General features: G+C 34.4%; 1 protein-coding gene across 1 annotated transcript in view; it reads left to right on the top strand.

Moving 5' to 3' along the window:
* The window catches only part of CCDC178 (coiled-coil domain containing 178), a 630,290-nt gene that overhangs the window by 248,500 nt on the left and 360,010 nt on the right, over window positions 1–21,780 (top strand). Inside the window, exon 19 of the mRNA XM_074277537.1 lies at window positions 85–244. Coding sequence (XP_074133638.1) covers window positions 85–244 — 160 coding nt within the window. The remainder of the gene's footprint in view (window positions 1–84; window positions 245–21,780) is intronic.

The raw sequence follows: 21,780 nt of genomic DNA, 5'->3' as shown, positions 1-21,780 counted from the left end.
GGTTTCTTCTTCATGTTGTATGTAGTACTATCACTTTTTGAAAGCTGATAAATGATGAATGTGATCTTTTTTTTTTCCTTAAAGGGAAATATATGAATTTGCAAAATTTAACAGGGACAATTATAAGCAACTGTTTGATATGCTCATTGATGAACTGAAGATTTTAGAAACCAGAATTAGCCAGGAAAAAAAAGCATGTACTAATGCCCTAACGGAAAGAAAAGAAATTCTGCAACAGAAAACTGTAAGTCCAATTAAAATGCACATTATTTTATTTTTCAGGAATTAGAGGAGCATCTTTATAATTAACTTATTGACTAACCCAGGGCACTTATTCTGAAACTCTGACTTTTTTATTCAAATTTTCATTTTTCAGAATTTGTTCAGCAAATCTTCATATGAGACATTCTTTTCTTTCATTAGTTTGTGCCTTCCCTTGGTCCCTTCATATAAACCAATATGTTTCAGGAGAAGCTCATACCTTCCTATGTTGTCAATATTGCTTAATTGCTTTTCTTAATTATAATGGAGGGATCCATATGGAGGTATTATTGGGAATTTTCTAGAAAGTTTTAAAAATTCATCAATTATTTTAAAAATAAACACCAGATAAACTATTGTAGTTATCTAGCACTATCTCAAATTTTTTCTCTTGATGGTGAAAGTTTGTAAACATACTTCTTATTGTTTTTAATGAACATATTTGGTGAATTCTCTCTGCTAAAGGATAAGCACATATGTGATGTAATAATTAGCTTTTTCAAAGCAGCTATTCTTTCAGTTTAACTCAAGCATTGTGTTTCATTTGTGTTGATACTTCTCGACTAAAGAATAGCTCCTATCCTTGAGAAGTTGCCGTCCATTAAGGGATTATTATGCTAGGAGGTTTTTTATAAAGTAAGAAGGGGCTAATAAATGGACTTGGGATTTCATTTGTGTAGGGTTCTGTTTGGTTTTCTGGAGATCTTGGGAGCAGCCTTGTTTTAGTAGAATAATCACCACGAGAATAGCCAGGTGTAAAATCCTTTATTATCTCCTTCACAATCTAGTGTCCTTGTGTGGGGCCTGGGCTAGCTTTCTTAGAGACCTTCCAGAGTCTTGGTTTCATTGGAGAAAGAAAAGGAGGAGAGTCCTGCCACCATATTGGTGTGAGATGGGATGAATGAATCTCTCTGAGTCTGAGGCTTGTGTTTCAGCCTCCAGCCACCACAAAGGTGGATGATGGAATGAATCTGTCTCTCAGTCCCTGCTAGCTGTTATATACTCTATTATAATTACAATATCATAGGTGTGAATCTTGTCGAACTATATTAAGTACTAACTACATGCACTGAACTGAACTACTAATCACCATGCTAAACTAGATAAACATTATCTTATTAATTCCACTTAAATATAAGAGTTCTGGCCCATAACACATTTGTTCTCAGAGGAGGAATCTCCCTTTACCAATGCTTGCTAGCAGCTTTTCTGCAGCTAAAAGAGTCTTGGAGTTGCCTAGGACATTGAAAGTTTAAATGATTTGTTCAGTCACCTAGCTAATCTGTGTTAGACATAGGATTCCAACCTAGACTCTCAAGTCAGCCTCTTATTCATTGCAACATATTGCCTCTCTAAGTAAGAGATTAGAAAAAAAATAAGTGGCTGAAGATTGCACATTTCCTATTTGACATGTCAAATACTTTCTGCATCTGTACCTGCACATGTCAAGTACTTTGCACCTCAAAGCATTATATGAATGTTCGCTATTATTTTATGATTATGATACCAATATTCATAGCCTATTATTTAACTAGTGAATAATAATGGTCCAAAATATTGAGAAACAGGTTAGATGTAACCTAGATTGTTAGGAAAACAGGAATCTGCTCAAAGAAAAGGAGTTCTTTCCTGTGTATGTGTTTTTCCATATAGGAGCTTATTTTTATTTGTTATTTATATGAAATTAGAATAATAATTCTTGCCAGAAATTGTTTAAACCTACCCTTTTCTAAATTTGAATATGAATTATTCCACAATCTTTAGTCTGTAACTCAAGATGATAATAAGTAAAAAAATATATATTTACATATAGTTTATATATTTAGTATGTATGTGTATGTAATATGTATACATATTAAATAAAATATGTGTATGTATATCTTATCTTGATATATGTATGTACATTTTATGTTCATATAAATATATGTATATATTATAAAGTTTTTTATGTGTGTATGTATGCGTATATGCACATATATACATAAAATGAAATCCAATTGAGCATACACATTATATACATTATAATAAAATACATACAATATGTGTCTATGTATGTGTGTGTATATATAAAAATATATATACATACACACTTAATGTTATTTATATATCCATCTATATTTGGAGCCTTCTTTAGTACTGTTGGCAGTGCATTAGACTGGAATCAGGAATCCTTGAATTCAAATATATTCTGAGACACTTACTAGTTATTTGATCCTGGGCAAGTTATTTATCTTGGTCTGATTTGGTTTCTTCACCTATAAAATGGGGATAATAATAGCACCTATCTCACAGAGCTATTGTAAGGACCAAATGAGATAATATTTGTAAAGCATTTAATACAGTGTCAAATACATAGTACGTACTTTATAAATAAATACTAATCCCCTTCCTTCCTCCTCTTATCCACCAATTCTTGTTGGAAAACATTAAGAGCACCAAACAATATTGTATCAGGGATAATATTACATTAGCATTTCTGTTTATAGTTCACAACTGATACCATTATATACACTCAAAAGTTATTACCTCATTTTACTCATCATAGGAAAAAAGATGCAGAAAAGTACAAAGAATTGGATTTATTTTTTGACGTAGAATACTTGGTGCCATCTAGTGGCCATTATAAGTAAAACTCCTTGAAGATTCACTTAAATAAATGAGCATCTACTCTGAGATGCTAGGAAATTGGGTGGAGGTTTGACAAAATAAAATCCACATCTCCAAAGGAACATTTTTAAATCCTGATTGCCATAACACAATAACTAATTTGGAGGATTGGAGTCGAAAAAGATCTTTGTAATTATTTTGTCCACCCCCTTCATTTTACAAATGAGTTGAGGCCCAGAAAAGTTAAATTATTAGTGTAGAGCCACACAGGTAGAAAGTTGTAATCCTCAGATTTGAATTTAAGTTTTCTAAATCTCCAAATTCAATCATTTTAGATTTCATTTTTTTCTACAGTAGGATAGATAGAGATTTGTGATAAGAATAATGGCTATTACAATACTTTGAGGTGTTAAATATATTTTTATGTTATTTGTTAGATATATTATTTAATTTTGTCCTCAAAACAGCTCTGTGAGATCTCTTTTATAGATGTTATGTGATTAGAATGCTGAGCTTGGAGTTAGGAAAGCCTGAATTCAAATCCCAACTCAAATATTTACTGTGACTTTGGGAAAATCAGTTTCCTCAACTGTGGGATATAAATTGTGCTTAATAATAGCTTCTACTTTCCAGGGTTATTAGGAAATAAAAATGAGATGATATGCTAAAAGCACTTAGCATAGTACCTGTCACACAGTAAGCAACATCCAAGTGCTAGCTAAGAGTTATAATAACTCTTACTATTGTTATTGTTGTTATCCCCCTTTTTGGATGAACAAACTAAGGTTCAGAGATATTGTGGCATACCTATAGTTAGTATGCATTGTTGCAGAATTCAGATTCAGGTCTCACTATATTCTGGGACCATAATTTTTGAGAACTCAATAAATATCAATTCCCTAACATTTACAAATTCTACTGGATCTAATGCTAAATTAATAAGTGACCTAAAATAGTAAATAGGAGGGAGAAGAGGAAAAATACTAATCAGCAAAAAAAATTGAAAGTTGTTTTACTTCATAAGGAAAAATAGAGAGGGAATGAACATTTATGTAGCATTTATCATGTGCAAGGCATTATATACTAAGTGCCCTTTGAATATTCTCTCAATTTGTTCCTCACAACAACTCTGGCAAATAAATGCTATTATTATTCCCATTTAATAGTTAAGAAAACTGAGGCAAACAGAGATTAGATGCTTTGCCAAAAGTCACATAGCTAGTTGTCTGAGATTCTAAGCCCAATATGACTGAACCACTAAGCTGCTCTCTAAATCTTTATAAATAAAAGAATGATGATATTTACATAGCCAACTTTACACAATTTCTCTAAGGAAAGCATTGTAGATTTTGAAGATCTATGTTATGTTATTTGTCTAGAAAGTATGCTCCACGAGCAATCTTGAACTATGCTTAAAGAGCTATCACACTATACATATCCTTTGATCCATCAGTGTTTCTACTGGGCCTGTATCCCAAAGAGATCTTAAAGAAGGGAAAGGGACTCATATGTGCATGAATGTTTGTGGCAGCCCTCTTTGTAGTGGCCAGAAACTGGAAACTGAGTGGATGCCCATCAATTGGAGAATGGTTGAATAAATTGTGGTATTTGAATATTATGGAATATTATTGTTCTGTAAGAAATGATCAACAAGATGATTTCAGAAAGGCCTGGAGAGACTTACATGAACTGATGCTAAGTGAAGTGGGAAGAACCAGGAGATCACTATACATAGCAACAAGAATATATGACGATCAGTTCTGATAGATGTGGCTCTTTTTCAACAATGAGACACTTCAGACCAATTCCAGTTGTTCAATGATGAAGAGAGCCATCTACACCCAGAGAGAGAACCATGGGAACTGAGTGTGGACCACAACATAGCATTCTCACTCTGTTGTTATTTGCTTGCATTTTGTTTTCTTTCCCGTAAAGTTCTTGAATTGTGAGGGTCTGGTCCTCTGCTCAATTATAATCCTTCTCTGGGAGGAGATCTGTAAAATCTTTTCCTCTGTGCGCAGGTTTCTTGGGAGCTCTGAATCTCCTCCAACTCTTGTCCTTTCTCAAATCAGACTGGTCTCCTTTCAGCCTGCCTGGCGTCAAGACTTTATCCTGGTCCATTCTCTCAGACCCAATGCTGCCCTTCTTTTATCCTCCCAGAGAATGCAAGTGGGATAACGCAAGGGCTTCTGGGAAATATTACTTCAACCAATGAGCTTGCTCCTCCTAGAATTCCTAAGGTGTAAACTCCCTTTAAAGGCCCGAACCAAAGGTCAGGGCCAGAAAACTGTCAAGTCAACCTGAATTCTCACCTTGTCACTGTCCAGACAACCTGAGCTTTCACCTGGTAATCCTAACACTTTCCCAGTTTTTTTTTTCTTCTTGATCTGATTTTTTCTTGTGCATCAAGAGAGCTCTATAAATATGCATATATTGGATTTAACATATATTTTAAGATATTTAACATGTATTGGACTATCTGCCATCTAGGGGAGGGTGTGGGGGGAAGAAGAGGATGGATAATTTAGAACAGGAGGTTTTGCAAGGGTCAATGTTAAAAAATCTTTAATTAAAATAGAAAGAAAGACAGAAAGAAAATTTCATGAGGACAAAATCTTACATGATCTAAACTTTATATCTCCCCCCCAAATTGGGAGAGTGACTGCACACTAGGATAGGGACTGTGTCTATAACTTCATTGGTATGGGGAATTCCTAAATGAGAATACACCCTCCAACAATTTGGGTAAATCCTTTCTGTGAAACTTATACTATTTTCCTACAACAATGAGAAGGATGAAGTCATTCAAAATAATATTGCCGACATTACTCAAAATCACAACTTGAACTTTGGCCATCTCTACTCTGAAGCTACCACTACTACAAATTGTCTTTATTCCTGCATACAATATTTATTTAAATCCACTGTTGAGTGAATACCTACATGCATGCATATGTGCATTTCTGTTCACATTCTAACAACTCACTTCAATGTTTTTTAAACATGGTGGATTAAGTAGTACTCTCTCAGGCCCCTGTCCATGACTGTAGTTGAAACAATTCCTGCTTCACTTGGATTACTTTGTCCACTGATTACACATTTCACCTCTTATTTTCTGGCTCAGGAACAGTTAAAACTGCTACTTATCAGTTACAGCAGCTGCTATGGATCTCTTATTCTTAGGAATTGCCCTGGCTGTTTTCAGAAGTTAGCCTTCCTGTTTCTTATTTACAGCAAGCCAAAGTACTTGACATTGCTATGTTGTGCTCCATTGTTCAAAGTTACATTTCACAATGATCCTGTGCAAAGGTTGCCCATTTTGGCAGTTGCTTAGACATACCAGTTTTGTCTCTGTACCTTGTATGAACCAATCTTAAAACTGAGTCATGACATGTATAATTTTCAGACTGATGGACCTCATTATTAAAGACCCTTCTTTCTACCAATTGGTTAAATATATTCTTAGATATTATTGATTAACCTAGCAAAGATGTGATGCCTGATTGTGGTCCATTGTCATCTTGGTTCCATTCAAATTAATTCAGCTTAACAATCATTATGTGCCTATGTAATGCAAGACATTTAAGTATGATTGATACTTTTTGTTCTCAAAAAGTTTACATAATACCATGTATGCAGAAAGTATATACATGTGTAAAAGCAAGATTTTGTTGAGAAAGGAATAGGGCATAAAAAGCTAAGGAGAATAGGAAAGACTTCCTTTATGAAATGGCGTATGAATTGATAGGAAGCCAAAGAATCTGAAGCAAAAGTGGAAGACTTGCACCCCAGATATGTGGGATTCAGCTCTTAAAGACAGGGAGATGATAAGCTGATAGAATCATAAATGTACAATCAGGAAGAACCTCCATGGTTAGCTGGTACAATCCCCTCATTTTATGGGTGAGGAAAAGGAAGCATAGAGAGACTGAGTGACTTCCCCCCAAATAGACAGTGAATAGTTGTCAAGTTTTGGAAGCAGAAAGTGGTAATTGGAAGCCAATTTTTTCTGGAATGTGGTTGTGAGATGTTTGAAAAGGTAAACTGGGACCAGATTGAGAAGTGTGGTAAAATACTAAGTAGAAAAATGTGAATTTTTTTTTTATTAGAAGCGATAAAGAGCTACTGAGGATTCTTCAGATGGTTGTTCATCCTTCATCCAAGAGGACCAATGACAGGAGGGTGATATTTGATTTGTGCATGAATTGGATTTAAGTGAGGCAGAGCTGTGCAAAGTCCTCAGCCTCCTTCTTTCTTTCAGTCATCCGAGTCCAATGGCAAGACATAAGTCAAGACTTTTGGCATTAAATTAGGATGTAGTGGGTAACTTGGGTCTTTCAAAATTAAATGGTCAAATATGACTCTGGGCAAGTTGTGTGATCTTGGACAAGTCACTCAACCTTGATTGCCTTGTTTAAACAAAACAAAACAAAACAAACAAAACAAAAAAAACAAAAACAAAAACTAAATGGTCATGGGAATGTCACCTTTGCCTTTCTGAATCTGAATCAGAAAAGATACTTTTGTACACTATGCCTGCTTCCTTTTACTTCTATGAAATGCCCTCCATCACCCCATTCCACACCTAGCATGCACCTATTAAACATAGCTGGATTCAGTGATGCATAGTGGCTCATGGGATTGCTATATAAGTTTGAGAAAGTCACTTAGAGAAAGTCTATAAGGGACTTACTTTTCTTCACAATGAGAAAATTACCATTACACTATTACATAAATAACTAATTATAAATTTGTGATTCATATTTTTCCTTCTATTTTCTGAAAAGGCCTCAGTTTCTGAAGGGCACGACTGATTGATGAAATTGCTGCTAAACCTCAAGATCAGGACCCCACCAGACTAAGAGAGTATAAACAAAATCCAATCTGGGACACCCCTTAGACTGGAGAAAAGGAACCCATGTCCCTGGTCTCCTCCATTAGAGTTTAGGGTGAGTTTCAGCTTGTGCAAGAGAAAACCCACCAAAGAATTCTGGTTAGAGATGACTTCCCCCTGCCCACATTGTTGGGGCTGGAGGAGCTGAAGACTTTTAGCTCATTTCCTCATTAAATGTTCACCAGTCAAGGTTATTTTTCCCTTCTCAGGGGAATTCCCTTACAAAAGGTTTTTAAGTATCTAAGAGCCTTCCTAGATGTCTTTAGTTTCTCTCTCTCTCTCTCTCTCTCTCTCTCTCTCTCTCTCTCTCTCTCTCTCTCTCTCTCTCTTTTTGCCTTTCTGTGTGTCTCCTCTGTCTCTCTCTCTGTCTTTGTCTCTGTAGCTGTCTCTCTCTGCCTCTGCCTCTATCTCTGTCTCTCTGCCTCTGTCTCTCTCTGCCTCTGCCTCTATCTCTGTCTTTCTGCCTCTGTCTCTCTATGCGTCTGTCTCTGTGTCACTTTTTGGTCTCTCTCTCTGCCTCTGACTCAGTCTCTCTGTGTCATTTTCTCTGTCTCCATCACTTTCTCTTTGTTTGTCTCTCTGTTTCTGTCTGTCTCTTCAAATAGACACAGCTTAGTTTGGGAATATGTAATAATTCTATATGTAAAATTCTTAATACTCATTTAGTGGACTGATTTCTTTGGAAGACATATTTGTTTGCTTTTTAAGCTTAATTTAGACTTTGGGGAGAGGGGGTTTGGGATCTGCTAAGCACCTCTTAATAACCCAGAACCACACAAAGCTCTGTACATTATAATGCATGCTTTGAAACTATGTCAGCTCTCTGCTTTGTATTAAGATAAATTTTTGAAGGACAAGATGTAAATTACTGACATCTTAGACAACCAAGCCTTGATAAAGTGCTGCTTCAGCTAGCACTGTTAACGAAGGCACATGCAAAATGGCATTACATCTTATTATTAGATTATTAGAAAAAAGTGTTAAGGTATTGGTGAATATAACCAAGAGATTTTAAAACCCAACAGATCTAAACTGTACCTGAGAAGTGTTGATTAGCATAAAGAATTATCTGGCTCTCTCTCATATGGATAAAACTTAAGGGTGGAAAAGACCTTTTCTATTCTCTTGTTCATTGCCTAGCCTGAGGTATGCATGATTCTTGTAATTTTTTTCAGGAAGGTCAGCATATTTAACTTTCCTTAAAATGAATTTAATGCTGAATAAATTAGGGACTGTTAGTAGTATAATAAAAGTAAGTCTGTGACTGAATAGTTGACCAAAAAAAGTTGCTTAAAGTGACAAAACAAATTTTTCCTTGCATATGTATGTGTGTGTGTGTAGCGTAGTAAATGAAGAGTTTAGCTCTTGCTTCATCTTTAATTAGTCGACTCAGTGACTTCCAGCAATGTACTATACTGGTATGTTTCCCATGTTACAGGAGAGACTTTTGAATCTTGTTCCTTGCTCCTGGAAAGACTGAAAAATATCATGAATTTGACTTGCATGCTATCCTGTGGGGAGTGTTGGTAGCATTATCCAAACAGCCCTCCCACTGTCTGATTTATTGGCTTTGAGAGAACTTGTACACCTGACCTCCTGAGGGAGCTGCATAGCTGAAATTTGGGTGCCATGATGATAATAACAGTTTGAGAGAAAATGAAATAGGCTATAAAGAGAGAGAAAATGGAAAATATAAACTATTGTACAGTGTCATGTTCATTTACAGTACTATATAAAATAATGAAAATGTTTTTCGATAACCTTTGTTGATTTTTATAATGTGAAATACATTTTATGGAAAAAGACAATGAATGTGGAAAAAATTAGAAAACCACTTTTATCATTTGAGTTAAATTTGTGCATTGTTTACCACAGGTTTAGATTAGATAGAGCATGATTCTGGCTTTAATTCTTCATGGGTATCATTTCAGAAAATCAAATTTTGACTAATATTGACATGATTATGGATCTTTCAAAGTTTTCAGATACAGACAAATAGTTATTTGGTACAGATCAATGATGAAGTCATAGAATAAAGAGGCAACATGTTACAATCCTGCCTTCCACACTTGAATGCCTCTGTAACACTGAGAAAATCATTTAAGCCTTTATGAGCCTCAGTTTCTTCATCTGTAAAATGAAGTGTATGGACTAAATTATATCCAATGTCCTTTCTGGTTCTAAATCTATAATCTTAAAATTGTCTCTCCCTCACCCAAAAGGATGTAGTATTCTTTCTATCAGCCATTTTTATGTAACAATAATTAAAATTTCTGTAATTTTATCAGAAATACTGAAACAGGTCACAAACCCTCTATTACTCAGATGACACTTAAGACTTGCTGGGGACAAAAAACAAATCGGTCATCTTGTGGTCAGCTTGGTGATGTGTTTCTTCAAACTACAGTTAGACTTGTCCTTGGAGAATAGTTAATCATTATTCCTGCCCTCAGAGCCTTTCTGGACTCTGAAGGGCTGTCAGAACTCTTATTCAGCTGGCCTTGTCTACAGGAAACCAGAGTCAACTGCCCAGTGAGGCATTAGGGAGGGAGACATTTGTTTGTATTTGTATCTATTCCAAATCTATCTCTATCCAACATAAATTATCCATTGCTTGGTGATATATTTAATAGGAATAGACATATTATGCTCCTGGATAGAAATAAAACAAAATAATTTCTGGTATGTCTATTTTTGCTTACTACATAAAAATCCAATCTTGGTTTCTAGATCAAAAATACTTTGTAGATGTCAAAGAGATTGTAAGCCAGCCAATATCTTCTCTACCTTTATATTCCTTATATCACCTAGCATACCTTATAACTGGTGGGCATCTAATGGTTGAATATAAACTATATACTCAAGAAATCTAGATCTGTAAATTAAAGGCTGAATTATATTTGTGTAAATATACTTGGCTTTCATCAATGACAGATAACATGGGAATAATAGGCATGCTATAATAAGTAATATACAATGAGAAGCAATGTAGCATAGTGAACCAAGAAAGAGCTTCAAAATCAAAGAGGCATTGGTTCAATTTCTACTTTTGAAACTTAATGACTTTGTGACTCTCAGCAAAATACTCAATCTCTCTGTATTGTGGGCAATATCATACCTCTCTTCTACCAAACTGACTGTTGATCCAATTAAATTTTCCATGTTTCCCTTCTGAACTTCATTCAATTGGATTTTCCCATCCAGTTACATCTCTTATTGTTTAATTCTACAAAGTCTAGTTAACAACTAGAGTATCAGAAATAATTGAACTTATTATCTATTATTTAAGATTATATAGGATTCAAGATATTTGAAGATCAAAGTTACAAGGAAGGTATTTTTATATAATCAACCTCAACTTACAGACATTCAAGTGCTTATTTTTGTGACAAACATTTTGCTTGTGTCAAAGATACAAGGAAAAATAAAAACAGCCCCTGAATTCTTATTCACTATAATGTTCTCCATGCTATAAATAAAAAAGAACCGTTGTCATATGACATTTTAAATATTTGGTTAAAATTTTGGATCGCAAATTGGACCAATTAAATGTTGATTATAGTCACTATTAGCCTTCCCTGAATAATAATTTCAAATTTTCACCTTAATGTAATGAATAACATAAAGGAATTTGCTCCTAGTTGTGGTGGTTGTTCCTAGAGTTGGTCATGTCATTTGCTTGAGCTTACTTTATATTAGAATCCTGATTTGAATTGTCTAGCATTCTATTTTCTTTGCCACTATATTCTATTAATCAGGCCTTTGGGAATTCCAAACAAAATAATCTTTTGTGGAGCACTTTTTTTAAAAAATTGTAAGCTTTTAGCTTTTTATCTAGGTGAGAAATGCCTTATTTAACTCATTATGTTTGAAGTTCAGGTTGTTTGTTTGTTTGTTTGTTTTTTTTTAACAATAACCTAGTTTTTACTTAGCATCACATTACCATTACTATACTGCCTTAGAATCATTGAGTAGACCAATGACAGTCTAATGATGGGAAAATGATTGAGAATTAGTTTGTTTTAAACTTCTACATGAGAATGGCTGAACAAGTTGGCTGAACTATAAAAAATGATGAATAGGATGGTTTCAGAAAATACTGGGAAGATTTATATAAACTAAGAACATTATTTTAATCAGCAATAACAATATTGCAACCATCAACTCTGAAAGATTAAGCCACTCTGATCAAGACAATGGTCCAAGAAAACTCCAAAGGACCGAGCATTAAAAATACTTTCATCAGAGCATGAAGTGATGGACTCTTGAGTACAGATTGAAAATCACTTTTAAAAAATGTTTTTATTTTTCCTGCTTTTTTTGGGGGGAGTCATTTTCTTTTGTAACTAATGGAAATAGTTTGTATGACTTCACTTATATAATTGTATCATTTTGCTTGCTTCTTCAAGAGTTGTAGAAGGGGCAAGAAAAAGGGAGAAAGTCAGGAACTCAGAATTTTAAAAAAAAGATGTTAACATATAATTATATATTAGTATATTTTATAAGTATAATAAATATATGCTTGATGTAGTTATTATATATAATGTAATAGAGAAATATTTAATGTAATAAATAAGGATATATATTTTAAAATAAGGTCCAACATTTACTAGAATGATTAAATTAGATTTGGTCCATGTAGTCTAATCTCTGGTCTTACAACATCTCTTAAAGTAGTTATTTAGCTTCTGGTTGAACAGCTCCAATGTTAGGAAACTCATTGCTTGCAAAGACAGTGGACAAGTCTAATTAGTTAAAAACTTCTTCAGTCCTTAAATGGCTCCATAATCTCATTGATATAAATGTTCTTTTCAATGAATGCCCATATGTGCCTTCTCATCCTGTGGGACTCCTCTATATTATTCCATTAATCCCACTGAGAGATCCACAAAGATTCATTTTGGACAGAGCAAAATATGTCTTCCTGTGATTTTTGCCCAAATGCTCTGAGTTCTATCCATCAGAGACATAGAAAATGTCAGTTTCTTCATTCACATGATGACTTTTTAGATTTTTAAACACAAGTACCATTTATCTTGTGTTATGTCTCCTTTCATTCTTTCATCAAACATTTACTTATTTTGTACCACTACATGAAATACCATCCTAAGACTTTCACATTTTCCCTCACCTGAATTGTTATCCTGGAATTTCCCTTAATGTCTGGGGCCTCCTCAACCTGGAACTCCTTTTTCTGTTTTCTTCCCCCATTAGAATGTACATTCCTTGATATTAGGTACTTTCTTTTTCTTGAATGGGTATTCTCAGAATTTAGCACAGTATAAAGTAAATATTTAATAAATTATTGTTGTCTTCCTTTGTACTGAAGAGCCAAAATATCATGTATGTAATGATTGGTACCAATTTTCATGTGAAATTACATTATCTTGCCATTGTAAGACTTCATTAGATTATGATGACCATGGACAGCTAGGTGGTATAGTAGATAGAATCATAGGTCTGGAATCAAAAAGATTTATCTTTCTGAGTTCAAATGAGGTCTCAGACCCTCACTAGCTTTGTGACCATGGACCAATCACTTACATTTTCTGCCTCAGTTTCCTCGTTTGAAAAATGAGTTGTAGAAGGAATCAGTTAACCATTCTAGTATTCTTGCCAAGAAAACCCGAAATGAGGTCACAAAGAGTTGAAAATGATGGACAACAGCTACAAAAAATGTAATCTGTGGTTTGTAATAGACCCTTTTTGTTTTATTGTTTTGAATTATTCATTATCTGCCTTACCTTTCATCTTTTATAGTTATCTAATGTTTGCTGCCTAATTCCCATTTTGATTCACTTAGTTTTAATCACTGCCTGCACTATAGTACTTGATATATCTGCACTGACTTACACTGCATGGTCTACAAAAGTTTGCACCCATTTTCATTTCCCTGGGTCAACTCAGCCAAGGGCTTTCAGTCCTAAATGGTGTCCATGAATCTCTCAGTGGGCAAAAACCCCAAAGAGTTTTGGGGTTACTTGTCCTGGGGATTTTAAATTACTGAAAGGTATCTAAGACACTTGTGAATTTGTATGCATATATTGTGGACTGTCACTATGAGCACTGAATGTGGACTTAATACTGTAAGAAGGCCAAACCAATTCATATGCTGCTTTCCTTAAGTCTGTAAGATAATGGTAAATTATTATCCATCAAGTGAAATAAGTAGCATGTCCATTAGGTGGCACTGCACTCAAGCCATGAACCAAATGGTCTCATCAGAGTCTCTCTGGCACATGAATAGCGTCTTTTATCCTGCCATAGTTACCACTTGGTGGAGGCTTTGAACAGTTTAAAGTTTGCTAGCCACGTTCATAATTTAGCTAGAGGAAGATATGGAATGTTGCCTGCATATTATAAATAGGAAATCTGTAGTTCTAGCCTACACATTTTTCATCTGGAATTTCTTCTCAGTCAATGATTTCCTATACTCACTGTTCAAAGGTACTCAACCAACTGTGGCCACATTGTTTATTTGACATAGCAAAAGTGAAAAGAAATGAGTAGTTAAGGCTCCTGCAAGACATCCCTGCCCTGTTGATCTCCCAAAACGTTCTCATATACTCACAGGTTTTGGAAAGGATTAAAAAAAAAGGGGGGGGGAACATGCCTCAGGCTCAGGAACTACACCAAGGAAAAAGAGGGGTTGCTACAAGGGAATAGAGTTATTTCCCCAGCCCTGGGGATTTTAAATTGCTGGCAATTTCTGGAACTCCAGATTTACCTTTGCTACATAAATTTCCATTGCCTACATGTTCAGATACCATGGATTTGAGGAGTGATGGATTTTGTTCTCAACTTCTCATCCCCTGGTCCTGGCCAGCAGTAGATGGAGTTATAGCTACAATTTATAATTCTCCCAAATCCAAAGCTAGTAGATGCTTAATGAACCTGGCTTCAATGGTAACTACTGTGTTGAAATATCTGGGCTAGTCTCTGGATGGTCCCAGGATTGGCCTTGGTCTTCAGGTGGAGTGAAGGAGGCAGGAGAGCAACCACCTGGCTGGTCAAAGATGGAGTCTAGAGTCTGGAGCCTGAAGTCTTCTCTGTGTCTGTGGCTGAGAGCCTTCTGTGTCTGAGACCTCCCTTAAATACCTCAGTACAATTATATCACTACAACACACTGAGAGCCATTACATCACCATATTACACTATGTGCTTAACTAAAGAATCAATCACACTGAGTAGGTGCTTAACTATTAATACTCTGCTGTCCTTGATTCAAATATACCTTTTCAGAGTTCTGGCCCTCTACACTGTGTGACCCATTTCTCTATATAGTTAATAGGGAAACCCAAATCTCAAGGACTCAGAGTGATTGTTATGGTTCCTGTGCACCCTCCCAGTATTCTGTGCATGACAGAAAGGAAATTTGATTCAGAAGGGCAGTGATCCTTGTTTCTCCAGGCACAGGAATAATAGCAATATTTGGCTGCTGCTTTCTACACTGACTCAAAGGAGGAATTCCTTATAACCTGCCCATGGTTCTTGTCATTTCCCAAGGTCTGACAATTTTGTTTTCTCCTGGGAGAATTTCTGGGAGTCCTAGACTCTCCATAAAGATAAAATAGCATTATATAGATACATACTACAAATACATGCTACTAAATATCTCAGAGTTCTGGAATGTTGAGAATTAGGGGTATTTGGGGAGCGAGCAAGGTGGTACAGTTAATAGAATGGTGCACCTTGAATCAGGAAAATCTGAGTCCAGATCTTACACCCAACATTACTAATTCTGTGGCCCAGAGCAAATTACATAATTTTACTAAGTCTCAGTTTCCCCATCTCTAAATTGAGGATAATAACACTTGTCTCTCAAGGTGTTACACATTTTGTAAAGCACTTTGCAGTACTTAAAGTGCTATATAATTCCTACCTATCAGAGTACAAGCAAACATATCCAGCTCTTCCAAAAGCTGTTTGGGGTAATTGCTCCTCTCTATTTCTTATTGGGATTTATACCATTATAAATGACTGTGTTGCCCTTTGCATGGGAATAATAGTGAAATTCTGTGCTTTGGTTTCACTTCCACTCTGCAGTGCCAGCAAGGTTTCAGGTTTCATAGAAGAGCAGTCTTGATGAGGGTGTGATGTGGCTATCTTCGGTCCTTCAATAACTCTGCTTTCAGTTTCCCAGGGAGCACATATAGTAGGTAGTCACATGCAACCCAACAAAGATCAGAATTCTTTGATGTTATCTCCTATTCTGGCTCTGAAGATAATGTGGTTTTTCTCTTTGTCAAGGCAAATTCTGCTACTTATGCACTTAATCCCATCTATTCCTTCCTATATGTTTCACCAGATTGCCTTAATAACCATCCTTCCACCCCAGTGGAATATATAACTTATATTATATATATGTGTGTATATATATGTAATTATATATATTATAACAATATATATAAATATATATATATATATATATATAACATATAACTTCCTCTTATTAACTGCCTCCTACTCTGCTACTCATAGCTGACTTTACCATTCTGTTAATCAATAACCCTGTATCTTCCCTCCATTTCTCAAACTCCTAAAAATGTTTACAGTTATTGTAAACTTCCTTTATTCTACTTCCTTTATTCTCATTTCTCAATGTCCTATATTCTAACTCAGGGGTTCTCAAACTATGGCCTGCGGGCCAGATATCTACACTGAGGATGTTTATGTGGCCCACCGGGTTATGGCAAATGGGCTGAGGGGCGGAGACAGAGTGTGAGTTTTTGTTTTTACTGTAGTCCAACCCTCCCACAGTCTGAGGAACTGTGAACTGGCCCCCTATTTAAAAAGTTTGAGGATCACTGCTAACTTCTGACTTGAACAGTGAATTGAAATAGAACCATCAAAAGTGTGATTTCTTAAAAGCCAATAGGTTTTCCCTTAATCCTCATCCTTTTTGTAATCCTCTCTATGCCATTTAGTATTGCTCACCATCATCTCCTCCTGGATATTTTCTTGCTGGATTTTCATAACATTGCTCTCCCTTGACCATCCTGCCTGCTAAAACATTCCTTCTAAGTCTCAATCTCAAATGTCTATCCTGGACTCTCTTTTGTTCTCTCAGGAATGTTATCAACTTTCAAGGTTTCGGTTACCATTTCTATATTAACCTAAATCACAATTCTCTCTCCTGTGTTCCAGCCCCATATCACAAACAGCTGAATGGACATTTTTAACTGAATGTCTCAGTTATCTCATACTCAATAAATCCCAAACAGAACGTAATACTCTTCATTCCTCTTTTAGAATCCTTTATTACTATTGAGAATATCATCACTATCAACATCCTTCTAATCCCATAGGTTGCCAACTTCAAAGTTATATTAAACTATGTATTATGCTTTACCTTATGTATCTAATCAGTTTTAGACTTCTCTGAGCTGACTTCCATAATATGATATTTGACTCCTTTTTTTAAACTCCTATCTTAAGCTATCTTGTTAGATACTTATAATCTAACTTGTAGACTATTGCTACAGTCTATCAATTGATTGCTCTGTTTCTTATCTCCAATTTTAATTGATCCTCCACATATTCACCAGTGATTCCAGTAAAGTACAAAATCACTTTTTTTTTTTTTTCTGAAGTGATCCCAGCCTTTAGTATCAAATGCAAACTCCTCTGTTTAGCATTTTAAGGTCTTCCATAGTTGGATAAATTCTACTTTCTCAGGCTTATTATAAATTACAAGTCCTTTATACACACAGAAATTCATCCAAATTGGCTTCCTTAATGTTCTTCCCATGCAATGTTTAATTTCCCATCTTTTTGTCTTTGTATAAGCTTCCCTCCATGACTAGAATGGGTTTCTTCCTTATCTCTGCCCCTGATAATTGCTACCTTCTTTTAAAGTTCAACTCAAATGCCACCTCCTAAATATTATTGTCTTTCTGATTCCCTCCAGCTCCCTTTTCCTCCCTCTTCCTTTGAAATTACATTTTATGTACTTTTTGTGTATTTTGTATATATTTAAATATAGACACATTTTCCCCTTTGATAGAAAGCTCTTTGAAGGAAAGGATTGTTTGCTTTTTTTTTTCTTTTATTCTCAGTCCCTAGCACAGCTTGACATAGAGCAGATTATTAATAAATATGTACTGATTGGTTTCATAGATTGAAATGTCATTTGTTAATTTGACTCAAGAGATATGAGAGATTCTCAAAAATTAAATTCTCACAATACGAAAAATTCTTATGAAGAAGAAGAGAGCCATTTAATGACAATCATATCGTTGAATCATAGAATTTCAGAACTGGAACAAACTATAGACATAGTTAGTCTTTAGTCTACTTTCTATATAACTGAAATTTCCCCTAAAATAACCTTGACATGGGGGAAGCAAGAGTGCACACAGGATGGAGCATGATACTAGAGTCAGGAGGACCTGAATTCAAATCCAGCTTCATTTACTTACTAACTGTGTGACTCTGGGCAAGTCACTTAACCCCAATTACCTCAGGAAAAAAAAAATTATTAAAAACTATCTCTGACAAGTGAATATATATAATCACTGGATTTTTGTTTTTTTGTGTGTAATATAGTGAGAAGTAATCAATCTCTTTACAAATTGCTCTTGGGTAAGGCTTCTGGAGCCCAATACCTTTTGTATGTGGTCTTTCTCCAAAAACTTCAGTATAACTCATAATATCCCTTATAATACTTTCCTTCTCAATATTTAACATCCCAGTTCCTTTTAACTGATTATTTTGTGACATAGTATATGACATAGACTTTTATCTTTGTTATCACTCTTCTAGAGATTTATCGTGTTTTTTTTCCCCTAAAATTTGACATCTAGAATTGAACACAATACTCCAGATTTTGTTTGAATAGGATAGGATTTGAGCATGATCTTCAAATGATTTCCTTTGCTTTGAACGTTATGCCTCTAAATGCAGCCCAAGATCACATTTGTTTGTTGTTCTTTTGGTTTTGCTTGCTTTTGGTTGTTTACATATTGGAACTGTAGTTCACCAAAATCCTTGACCTTTTTCTTAAAAAAAAAAAAAAAAAAAAGGTTTTTATTCTGGAGAGCAATTTGGAACTATCCTAAAAGATTATTAAACTGTGCATACTCTTTGACCCAGCAGTGTTTCTACTGGGCTTATATTCCTAACAGATCTTAAAGGAGGGAAAGGGACCCACACATACAAGAATGTTTTGTAGTGGCAAGAAACTGGAAATTGAGTGGATGCCCATCAGCTGGAGAATGGCTGAATAAATTGTGGTATATGAATGTAATGTAATATTATTATTCTATAAGAAATGATCAGTAGAATGATTTTAGAGAGGCCTAGAGAGACTTGTATGAGCTGATGTTAAGTGAAATGAGAGAACCAGGAGATCATTACACATGGCAACAGCAAGATTATACAAAGATCAATTCTTATGGACATGGCTCTTCTCAACAATGAGATGATTCAGACCAGTTCCAATGATCTTATGATAAGGAGAGTCATCTATATCCAGAGAAAGAATTGTGGGAACTGAATGTGGATCACAACATAGCATTTTCACTTCTTTCGTTATTGTTTGCTTGAATTTTATTTCTTTCCTTTTTGATCTGATTTTTCTTATGCAGCACGATAATTGTATAAATATTTATATTTACACATATTTTTACCATGTTTAACATATATTAGATTACTTGCCATCTAGGGGAGGGGATGGGGGAAAGAAGGGAAATTGAAACAAAAGGTTTTGCAAGGGTCAATGGTGAAAAATTATCCTTACATACATTTTGAAAATAAAAGCTTCAATAAAAAATTTTAATGGTTTTGATATCTCTTATCTTCATAACACAGTTATTTATGTCTGAGAAAAAGACAATGAAGTTCTTTTGAAAGACTGTCAAATTGCTTTGCTAAAATCTAGGCAAACTATGCCTATAACAGTCTTTTGTTCTATCAGTCTAGTAACTGTCAAAGGAGAAATGAACTCTTAGATCCAACACACTGCTTGATAAAACCATCCTGATCCTTTATGGCTAATTTTTCAGCTGTTAGATGTTCATTAAGCATTGTTTTACTGATTTGTTCTATAGTTTTATCAAGAATTAAAGTCTAGTTCTTTGGCCTACTTTTAATAAAATCAACTGTCTTTTTTTTTTCCTTTGTAATTGAGTTAATTGCCTTTAAACAGTAGAACATATTCGTATTAGGGAGATCTTAAAATGTTACAAATGTCTTCAATAATTATTAGAGTGGTTTATGCATGTATTTTAGCTGTCTCTTTTTTTCACTGTCTATATGAAATTATTATGTTATTTTAAAAAGACACATAGGTATAAAATGGCAAAAATTAAACAAAATACATTACCATTTATATTCAAGTATACCTTTTTAAACATTCGTCAGATAGTTCATTTACTTAAAGGACTTAACAGAATATTTACCATTAGTCCTTGTTAATAGGACTGAGGAAAACATCATAAAGTCATATCTGTACACCTGAAATATCTTCTAAGTCTCCAGAGATTCCTTTTCATAGCAATTTGGACAATCTTTTACCAAAGAAAAGTCAGTAGTAATTATTGTCAGTTCTGTTGGTCTTGCTTTCTTTCTGAGACAGCCCTTAGGTATGTGCACTTATTCCATACTAGCTCAAGTTTCAAAATTTTATTATATTGAAATTTTTTAGGAAATGGCCCAAGATGACACATTGGAATATGAATGTGCATCTCTCACTATTTATGAAGGCAGGTAATTTGTAACATTAGCATAGCTAGCTAGTACAATTGTTAGAATACTGCCTCTGAAGTTAGGAAGAACAGAGTTCATGAACCCTAGGTAGCTTAACCTCTGTGTGATTCAGTTTCTTTAATAATAAAATAATAATAATAGTACTTACCTCCCAGGATTGTTGTAAGGATAAAATAATATTTGAAAAGTGCTTTGTAAATCTTAAAGGACCACATAAATGCTAAGTATTATTATTTAGTCATCATATCCTGTAGGAATTGCTAGAAATCTCCCATGATTGTTATAAGGATACTATGAGATATTTTTTTAAGTATTTTGCAAATTTAAAGGCCTATACAAATGTTAGCTATGACTTTTTTTTTCGTACAATTTGTATGATTGCTAGATAACAAATTCAATATAAGATCTTCCTCAGTGTACTTAATATAAAGTATTTGATTCTCAGATATGCTATTGCAACTATTACTTTTCCTTTCCCATTTTCCTAGTTGAAGGCACTGGAGACCATCCAAGTTACTTTTACTCTTCACTGGGGAATTCAGTTCAAAACAAGATGATTTAAGGAATAATTTTATTGAATGTTCCTTCTTAAGCAATAGGTGTGAATCCTTCAACAATAAGAAGAACTTACAGCAAAATTCCTTGTATTGTATCATTAGTTTAGAAGAAAATTTAGAGGTCAACTAATTCCTCATTTTACAGATTTAAAAAAATCAACCAAAACTAAGGTCCAGAAAGATCCCATGATTTGGCCTCAAGGCTACACAAAGAATAAATAACAGAATTGGGATTGGAGGTCAGTTGGAATTGTCCTAATTTCCTTTACTTTCTTTCCTTAATTAGTTACTTTATGCCTTTTAATATAATTTATTATTTTTACATATTACAGTTATCTTTAAATGTCAATATTTGAAATATATTTTAACAGTTATAACTGTACTCAAGTATATTTATATATAATTAATTTCTTTGTTATTGTTATATATTATATACTCATTGTATATTATGATTGTAAATTATAGTACCTATTTATAATTATATGCAATATAATTATTATAAGTACATATCACATATATACATACAATCAGATTGTGTATGTATGTATGCATATATGTACACACATGTACACACACACACATATATATATACACACACATGTGTGTGCATATATAAATAAATGGAGCAGTAGATGGGGTGCTAGGTTTGGAGCCAAGAAGAGTCAAGTCCAAATACAAACTTGAATGAAATACTTATTAGTTGTGTCATCCTAAACAAGTCACTTAATCTGTTTGCTTCTGTTTCTTCATCTG

This window comes from Sminthopsis crassicaudata, chromosome 1 (genome assembly GCF_048593235.1).
Source record: "Sminthopsis crassicaudata isolate SCR6 chromosome 1, ASM4859323v1, whole genome shotgun sequence".
In the NCBI taxonomy this organism is placed as follows: Eukaryota; Metazoa; Chordata; class Mammalia; order Dasyuromorphia; family Dasyuridae; genus Sminthopsis; species Sminthopsis crassicaudata.
Note: the sequence above shows the minus strand (reverse complement) of the source record. Positions and strands in the feature narration are given on the sequence as shown.